The sequence below is a fragment of the Gavialis gangeticus genome, unplaced genomic scaffold (genome assembly GCF_001723915.1).
Source record: "Gavialis gangeticus isolate Ggan-Ray unplaced genomic scaffold, GavGan_comp1, whole genome shotgun sequence".
In the NCBI taxonomy this organism is placed as follows: Eukaryota; Metazoa; Chordata; order Crocodylia; family Gavialidae; genus Gavialis; species Gavialis gangeticus.
This window is the reverse complement of record NW_017729025.1, coordinates 7,495,026-7,504,953: the sequence shown is the minus strand read 5'-3', so window position 1 is coordinate 7,504,953 and position 9,928 is coordinate 7,495,026. Positions and strand designations below refer to the sequence as shown.

General features: G+C 46.5%; 1 protein-coding gene across 2 annotated transcripts in view; it reads left to right on the top strand.

Moving 5' to 3' along the window:
• Nucleotides 1-9,324: 9,324 nt before the first annotated feature.
• Nucleotides 9,325-9,928, top strand: part of TMX1 (thioredoxin related transmembrane protein 1) — a 12,523-nt gene continuing 11,919 nt past the window's right edge. Inside the window, exon 1 of one of the 2 annotated variants that reach the window (XM_019518354.1) lies at nt 9,325-9,498. In XM_019518354.1, the coding sequence (XP_019373899.1) occupies nt 9,359-9,498 (140 nt within the window). In that variant the 5' untranslated portion in view covers nt 9,325-9,358. The remainder of the gene's footprint in view (nt 9,499-9,928) is intronic. The other variant, XM_019518353.1, reaches the window with a different exon arrangement.

Genomic DNA, 9,928 nt, shown 5'->3' with positions numbered 1-9,928 from the left:
GCAATAGCCCAAATGATAAGGTGAATCCAGATCTGGATTCAAACTTTCCCAAAGTTCAGAAGTGTTTGGATAGAATGCTTTCCATTGCAATGCTCCCCATCACAGGCCTGTACTAGAAATTTGAATTTGATGGACATTTTCCTATCTAGCTTTGATGCACTGTGCATCAATTTCTCTTTAAGAAAATGATTCTGTTTGTATTTCCAGCTAGGCTTCAGCTGGGGACTGAAGGGAGCAGCTCTGTGGAGTACCAGATCCCTACCCACTCCTTCTCCATGCTGGCCTGAGGGCTGCAGCTGCGGGGAGGAGCTGTGCAGAGGGCTGGGTAAGGCTGGGGATGACAGCGGCACCTGGAAATCAGGGATCACCCACTGATGGTGCTGTCCCCAGCCCAGCATTAGTGGGAGGGGAAGAGAACAGGGACCTGGCACCCTGTGCAGTCATTCCCCACCCTCCTCACATGGAACAGGGCAGGAACAGTCTGGGGGCTCCCCCAGGGTCAGCTGGGGGCAGCAATAGTAGTGGGCTTCCAGGCACTCCTGTTTCCTCTCTGTCCCTAAGGTATCCCTTGCCAACCAGGAGCAGGTGCTGGTAGGGGAGACCCCCCTGCCACTGCCACTGTCCCCAGTGGAGCCTGGCACCCCATGCTGCCACTTACTGAAGCCCCCAGCTGCAGCAGGCCCCCGCCCCCATACATCCTAGGGCAGTGGCTGCAGCATGCAGATCACACCTCCTTGTACCTGGAGGCAACTCCTGCTGGAGAGGGTGAGAGGGGAATGGGAGGTGAGGGGATGCTGAAAGTGGTGGGTGAGGAGTCTTAACTGCTTAAGGGACTCCAAAAAGTTCCCAGCAGCTGCTGCCATGACATGTCTGCCTGCAGGAAGGGAAGGGACAAGGGAGGCTGCAGCCTCCCCCATGACACTGGCATCTCCCACACCCCCTTTTCAAATTCCTGGCTCCATTCATGCAGCCCTCATGTCTACCAGCAACCATTTACACAAGGAATGTTAAACACCCTCCATTCCAACCCTGTGTGCACCATTACCACAAAGCACATTATAGGGCCATATAACAGGCTACAGGTGAAAACCAGCCAGTGCATGCTCATTTTGTGAGCTGGGCCCAGAACAGGGAGCAGAGTGGTATCCTGTCTTTGAGGTGCTGTACTGCCTGGCTATTGCACGGCTAAGTCCAGGGCTTGAAGTGATTAGAGATTGGGGTCTAGATCAGTGCAGACCAGAACAAACTCTCTCTGGAAAAAGGGAGCCTCCATACACAGGTGCAGCATGAGATGGGCACATTGGAATTAATACAAGGAAGTCTTACGGCTGATGTTATATCAAAATGGTCCCCTCTGCTCTCAAAACCTATTAATCCATTTATCTGTCTGTGCTCAGTAAAATATTTCTAACCTGTAATATGTGATGCCAATGAAAATACCAGGCTCATGCTGCAGAATGCTGCTCCCATGAGGAAAATAATGATGAGATTTGGTGATCTGATGTCTCTGGGCCAGAAGGCAATATTCTGCCCTTATCTACTGCAGAGGAAAACCCAGGAAACTTCAGAAACTGCTCTGTTCTTGCAGCCTACATGAGGCTATAACAGGCTCTGTGTCCTCAGAGGAAAGTGAGTGAACAGAAATAAGCCCATGTGCTATGACAGGCATAATAAATTATTCGCTGTTCCTTCTGCCCAGCATCAGCCTTGCGTGTTACATAGGTGCCAGTTTCTATGATTATGGTAATAATGTATTTAATCTGATGTATTAATCTGCCCAAATCCTGAAAGCCAGCCAGCTGCGCACAGCGGGCTTCCACACACAAGTAGACAGCTTATGATTTGTACAGATCTTTAACACCTGTTATGTAGAGAGATGCCTTCGTCTGTTTTCTATAGCTAGGGAGCCTTTTTTAAGGGAGGAGCTGGTCTCAAATTGATACAATGCCACTGACTTCAAAAGGGCTGGGAAGAAAGCTTAGTTCCTTGTGTTAAACAGGGCCATGTTTTCATTGTGCCTGACATGATAACTGTGAGCTCTGTGGAAAAAAAAAATCAGATAAAAATCCCAAACCAGGAGCAGAACATCAGCCCAGGCTTTCCAAATGCAGCCCATTCCTTCTTAAAACACTGTATTTTAGTGTCACTTCTCCGCATGCTCCCCTGCTGAGATGGAAACTTTGATCCCAGTGTTTGCCCTGGGACAGCTGCTATGAAAAATAGCAGGCTGATACTCCACAGCCTGGAATTTTCTGCTATCAGCTACGTCAGTCCAAAGTATGTATAAAACTGCTCAATCAGGAGAGCACGAACTTATATCCATTTGCAAGGTTGCAACTGATTGTACAAAGAGGTAAATTAGAGATGGTCTGGAATAGAAGTAAAGGAGAAGAGATCCAGAGAGTGATTGCCGACTGCCTGCTCAATGCCATGGTTATTATTTTTTGTACAGGCAGTCCTCAGACTTCTGACACAATTGGTTCCTGAAAACCATGTCTTAAGTTGAAATGTTGTAACTCAGAACCAATTTTCCCACAGGAAACCATGTTATATATGGGGGATTAGTTCCTGAACCAAGGCCCGATATCCCATTTTCACCAAAAATACCCCAGAATTTTGTACTTGATCAATTATAGATGAGTAACATAGCTACATTAATGTATTTATATTGTAAATAGCAATCATATTGATTTGAAAGGACTTCTTTGAGGTGACTTTGCTGGACATTTTGAAGGGTTCTTGGCTGGAGTCTTCTCAGGAGCCTTGGCTGCAGGTTTTTCTGGAGGTTTTTCTGACTGCTTTCTTAAAGAAAGTGTCCAAGGAAGTTTGGACAGATGTTCTCCAGGGAGATGGGTGACACAGCGAACTTGTTCATTGGCGTGGCTTGGTGTCAGATCAAGTGTCAAAACTTGCCTTGTAAAGTTGAAACAGGGTGTCAGTTTAGAAACATTGCAAGTGTGAAACGTTGTAACTCGAAACTTTGTAAGTTGAGGACTGTAATACCTGCAAGCCCAACTTATGGACCCCTATGTTAGGTGCTGCATAAATGCAGAAGAGAAAGATGGCACCTCTCTCAAGGAGTCTACAACAGAGGAACCAAACCTAGAAATACCAGTTGTGTCTTAAGCTATTGCTGAAAGCTATTTTCAGTATCTGTAGTCTGTGCTGCAACTTGGTTGCACACACTGCTTCCTCTTGAAACCCAGCCTGGTCAGCTTTCTGAGTGGTCTCCACCCCAGGTGATGTGCTGGATAACAAGAAGTTCCAGTGCATTAAATCATGCCCATAGCAGTAAAACAGGTCTATCATTTGGGGATGTGTGGGTCTTTCTCTGGCTCCAGTGTGGCAATGGCTTTACACAGGGATCAGATCTGGGGACCTGGCCCTCTCTGGTAACCCGAGTGAAGAACTGGACTCATCAAAGGAGAGGCCATGAGCTAACTTACTTCAGGAATTTTGCTCTGAGATGTTGTTCAACTCAGCAGCAGGGCTGGGAAGAGTTAAAGCAAATGAATAAATAACTAAGACAGTATTAATTATCTGAAACACAATCTGTTTGACTTTTTGCTTTATTAAGAGCTTTCTATTTTGGTTCCCATAGTAACTACTGCAAAGCAAGCAAAAAAGAAAGAAAACCAGATTTTTCCCCTAATCATCTGCACAGAATTTAAGATTATTTTGTCATCCATTCAAATGTAAAACACAGAATTAGTTTTTGGAATTGATAAAGCTGCTGAGATAACTGAAAAGCAAACTGTTGCTGAACTAAGAAAGATTTACAGTGACTAAGTGAGATAGGCATCTAATTATTGGTTAATTAGCATTAGGTGCAGTCTCTTTGACATTCAAAAGAGAAGGCTCTGGATAGTTGTCCCAAAAAGTTTTACAAAAACACATAATTCATTTGCTGTGTCATACAGAAATTATCTCAAAATGCGGTAAAGCCGGCGTGTCAAACTCAAGGCCTACAAGCTGGACATAGATCATGGAGCTCTGTCATCTGGCTCGTGGGGCTCTTAGAGGGGCTGGAAATTGAGGGGAAAGCAAGTAGGTGCAAGGCCTGCCACCAAAATCCGCAGTACAGAGCTTCCTTAGGGATGTATATCAGTGAGGGGAACACAAGCTATGTTAACCGCATGGCCACCACCACCACTTGTCTCACTGTTGTGTCCAGATTCAGCCCACGAGAAGCCCCACAGTCTGTATCTGTCCCAGGGGGCTGTGTGAGTTTGATATCCCTGCATTAAAGATGTAATACAAGATTGTACAAGACTGCCTTAGACCATTATTTCACATAACAGTGAAATGCTGTTTACAATGGGGCACAATGAAGGCCCTTCCTCCTCCCAAACTGCACTGCAATGCGAAAATTGAATCTGCAGTTATGGGGTCTGATCCAGCCAACGGGACTATTCATGTGCTGAAAATGAGGTGGGTGTAGTTGATTTGCTTCCACTGGTGTGAAGCTGGTGCTGTTCTGTCTTCCTTCCCCCATGTTGTGTAACAAGCACCTGAGCTACCGAAAAGCATGAGCTCAGCCCACGAGCTCCGTTAAAGGCCAGGCTTTGGGATTGACTGCCTAAAGCTACATTTTGTAAAAAGCTTGTGTTAGATAAAAGCTTTAGCAAGGCACTATGGACCCTGTAGTATATGTAACGTTCCCTGTGCCCACAGAATACTCAGTGCTGTAGCACGTAATCTTTGAGAAACACTGCATCCTGATGATTTCAGGGTCAGCGTCACTAGATCTCAGATCCCGGAACTGAACTCTCTCATATCTGCTATTTCACATTAGATGCCCCCAGCTTCTGGTATCTGGGATTCTGCCCAACTTATGTTTTCTGATCAAGGTCAGCCTCCCAATCTTGATGGCATGACTCATCCAACAGCTTGCATGTATCAGCAGGACTTTTGAGAGAAGACATTGCCAAGTGCCCACCCATGGCAAAATTCTCACCAGTTCAGTCAGCAACCAACAGCCAAGCAGCTGTGGGCGAGCTGTGTTTTCACACTGAACATTCATCCATGCCCACCGCATACCATTTGTTGGCATGTGTCAGCTCTACTTGCAAGAATGTTTTACAAAAATGAACAAAACCCGAACTGGCTGAATAATTTGTAATATCAAAATGCTGACACTTTCAAATCTCATGAGGGCAACAGGTTGATTAATTTTGGGGGGATTTTCTGTGTTTTTTTTCCAGCTACATGGTTAGTTGATTTTTTTGCAATGTTGATCAAATTTCTAATGTTTTGCCTTGCAGGAAGGGAATTAAAACTTGTTCCTTTTTTTCCCCCCAAAAGCTCAAAAGGACATAAAGGCTACAAGGAAGACAAAAACACCTTCCTTTCTGCAACCCAAAGGACAACATACAGAAAAAGACACTGCTTTTAATGCATAGGAAAAGTTTTGGGCCTTTATTATCTCCCATCCCTATATTAAAAGAAACAGGACTAGTTGGTAGAAGATGCATCAAGTTTGTAGTAAATATATAAAATGGTCTAGGAAAAAATATTCTGCCTCATCATTAATACATTGACAATTATAGTAAAATGCCTCTACCTGGGAAAATCAAATTCTACATTTAAGATAAATTGATTTTCCTAGTCCCACTGTGTTTAGAAGAAGCCTCAACTCTGCCATCTTGTGACAAGACTGAAAAGGAACAGAAAACAACCCAGCAGCACAGAGCATGAGTATGAAGCTCCTTATACCTCACTGCAAAAATATTCATGCAGTACTGCGGTTGAGATTTTGAATACATATGTCAGGAAAGTCAAAGCCATATTTTCCACAGAGCCATAACATAACTGTGGTGGGCCTATGTAGTGGCTTGTTAGGACTGTTTCATGCTTTCTGATATGGAAAGTGATACCCTCTGGTCTAACTTCAGATATTGAATAACTCTTCAAATGTACTTCATCTGTTTTTGAAAGCGTCAGAAGTTTCTAGGTGCAGTGTTCTCAGAATGGGTCCAGTTTTTTATTGTAGACTGGTGCTGGGATGGAGGGTCATTTAGGGGCAGAAAAAATGATTCTGTGGGTGGGGTGCAATGATTAAAATACAGACCCCAACAAAGGAGCCGCATACCTCTGGAAACAAAGAATGCTTCCCCCTCTGACTCTCACCACTGAAGCCCTACACCTGACAGTCAGATTCACAGAATCTTCCTATTATGGGTTTGGATGCACAGCTAGATAAGAAGCAATGGTAAGAGCCAGCGGCAGAAAGATAGTCAGCTCTCCTCAGCCAGGTCACATCCTAACACCCGGAAAGAGCAAGAAAGAAATTGCACTCTTCCTGGAAAAAATGGGGCTTGGGGGATGGGAAATGTCCTACCATGTTCTCATGAGAAGGGCTGCAAGTTCCTCAAGAGCAGAGTTTTGGGAGCCCTGCTGCAAACTAAAGAGAGGTTTGAAGCCTGTTCCTATGCAGGCTCATATGCACAATGAAGTATGCTATGCGTGTGAGAGGGACCCAAGAGAGGAACTACAGGGACAGAATAGAATAATCATCTGCTAGAATTTTCTGTTCTTACGTTGTGTAGAGTGATGTTTTCAAACACCCTGCTTCAAAGCAACAATCTTATAGATTTTGCTTTGTTCCCACAAGAACAGAGCAGGCAGCCACAGCAGGAAAAGAAGTTGCTATCAAGAAACAACCATTCATTTAGTTCCTCTTGCAGCCATGGTATATTTGTTCATTCCACAGGGCATTTTACAGAAAAATGAACACAGGATTTTGACCCTTGGAAGAGAGGTGAAGGAATCAAATTGTTTTTCTTGCTGCTTGGCATTGTCTCTTGAACATGCAGCAGTGTAGATATCCTGTCATATAAAATGTATTGAAAGTTTCTTTGTCCTCAGGGTGTAAAACCTTTTACATCTGAATATTCAAGGAAACAGAAAAGTAAACTCTATCCAATATTAATGGAGATTAAAGGAGATTACAGTGAGTGCACATTTTACGGGTGCACATTTATGTTTTATAGATGCTCCTTGTACATGATCAGCAGAAAGTAAAAGTAAAAGTAAAAGAGAGGTAGGTATGGGATCATATCATTCCCCTTTTTGACCCAAGTGATTATCTAATATATGGCACCTTGTAGAGATGAGAATGCTACAATCAAGAAATTCTTCCTGATGATCCTGTGTATTCATACAGACTGTGGACAAGCTCCTGTCCCTTTTAGAGGTGGCACTTTCCTTGCTCACTATTCCCAGTATGCAATTGCAAGCAGCTCTCTGCCCAAAAGATGTTCTCTTGGCATTACGTGAGGGTTGTGGTTCAAGTGATTCTCTGGCTTGCCTCTGGCTTTGTTGCTTTCACTATCTGCCCTCAGTTTCTTTTTAATCCACACCCACACATGCCACCAAATCAGTCGCCAGGGGCGCTTGTACATGCCACGGCACTGATATTCAGAACCCTTGTTGCTATTCAGCCTATTCTTTGGCCCCTGGCTTTCTCTGTTTCAGCTGCCAGTAAACAAAGGACCTGAGCAAAAGCATTTCATGCCTGAAAGCCTGTCTAACATCTCTTTTAACTGTATAGTTGGTCTAATAAAAGATATTACCAAACACAAATCCTGCTTCTTCTAGACAAAAGGAAATTTAATTGCTTTATCATTTAGACCAAATGGAAGATAGCAAACACACTTCTAGAGTCAGGCTCAGTGAAACTGGTGATTGCTTATAGATCAAAGACACACTTGCTGGTAGCCACTGCGGCCCAGTCTAACAACAGGATAGCAGTTTCATTATTAGGATAACAGGAATCCTGATTACTTATTATTCACCTCCTTGTTCTTGTCTGCATCTCATATTATGAAGCGGCACACTGCTACTCTGAAGAACAGAAGACCAGTCCTAACATCTCATTAGAAATGCAAAACAGGGGTCTATACTTGGATTATCAATATAAGATTTCAAAAATCCAATTAAAACTAAAAAGAAATGGAACAATGTGCACTCTGCTGAGTTCTGCAAATTATAATTGAACACTGAATTGACAAATGACTCGATTCAGCAAGTTCTGAGTAAGGTGCCAGTGTTTTTATTTTTTAAAAATGCACAGTGCACCACAACAGGATTGCCAAAATTGCAGCAAAAACCAACCCAGTATTTTCCTCTGCTGCTCTGATAGTACATTCTGCACACAAATCAGACCTGTCTACCTGCCAAGGTCCAAAAGAGAGATGAGAAAAACCAAATGGATGCAAACCATTGAAACTAACTCATGCAGGGGTAATACTCAGTAACTGGGATCCTGATCATCTCTCTGCCAGATGTTTTATATAAGTATAAAGGGGGAAAACAGCCCAGCCCCAAGAGCTGACAATAGCACCAGATTGCATGCAGTAAAGTATCCGGGACTCGTCCCTTTACTGTCAATGAGCCCAGCTTCGTGATTCTTTATTCTGGATGTAGGTGATCATAGAAAACGAGGGTTGGAAGGGACCTCAAGGAGGTCACATCTAGTCCAACTCCCTGCTCCAACTGGGATGAGCCACAACAACGTTATTCCAGCTGAGGCTTTGTCGAGCCGGGTCTTAAAAACATCCAAGGATGAAGATTAGCCAACCTCTCTGGGTAACTCGTTCCAGTGCTTTACTAACCCCCTCGTGAGAGAGTTTTTCCTAATATCTAACCTAAACTTCCCTTGAATCAACTTGAAACCATTGGGTGTCTATACACATGGTCCGGGAGTGGCGGGGGAGGGCGCTTTAATTAGAGCCGCTCTAAAGCACCCGGAGCGTCATGTGTATCAGCGTCCCCACGCTGAAAACCGGTGGCAGGGGCGTGCTTGGACTAAAGCTCGTTGAACGAGCTTTAATTAAAGCGCCCCCGCCGCCATTTTCCAGCGCAGGGACCCTGATGGACGTGACGCTGGAGAGGACTCAACACGGAGACTCCAAGGTATGAAGGGGCTGCTGTGCGAGGAGTGACTAAAGAGGCCTATTAGAAAAACGACACTTCAGGGGGACATCATAAGAGGTTTGCAACGCACCAAGTGGCAAGGAGAAAGGAAATGGGGAATTATTATGGCGCAGTGGGCGGGGACAACCATGGCAGCGCTGAGGGCAGAGGCACAAGCGCGCCCTACAACTCGACGCCCCATTGGCTGCGCAACACGCTGAGCCCGCCCCCGGCTACCTGTCACTCAGGTCGGACCCACGAGGGCGGCGCGCCCACCGCTGCGCATGCGCAGCGCAATCTAGGCCGGGCTCCTTCCTTAGTCGCAGGCCGGTTTCAGGGCTTCCGGTTCCGCTGGCTGGCTACGGAGGGGCGGGGCGGCGCATGCGCGGCGAGCGCGGCGGCCTGCCCGAACGCGGAAGTGCGCGGCAGGTGGCGGGACAGGATGGCGGGTGCTGGGCTGGTCCCTGTGGTGGGGCTGCTCCTGCTGGTCCTGCCGGGGGCGCTGGGGAAGCGGAGCCAAGTGAAGACTCTCACGGACAGCACCTGGCGCGATCTGCTGCAGGGCGAGTGGATGATCGAGTTGTGAGTGTGCGGCGGCGCCCCCCCCCCCATATCACCTCCTCGGGGCGCCCCTCTCCCATCAGAGCCCTTCCTCGAGACCACCCAAGTCAGGGCGCCCTCCCCGCATCTGAGCCCCCCTTCCTGGGGTGCCTCCCCCCCGGGCGTCCCTGCCTTATCCCCTCTTCAGGGCGCCCTTCCCACTCTCCCCTCGGGGCACTTCTCCTCCCCCCTTTATAGGGTGCCCCACCCCTCTCCTCCAGGCACTCCTTCCCCAGCTCCTGCCCCCTGTGGCGGCTCCTCCCCCTACCAGGTCTCCCTGTGGTGGGGGAGAGTCCTGCCTGGGCCTGGTTCCTTACCTCCGGCACTGCAGGCAGTGTTCTCGCCACCCCCCCCACACTCCCTCCAGGAGCAGCCATTGCTTTATCTCATGCCTGCTCTCTCTTCCTCTGCC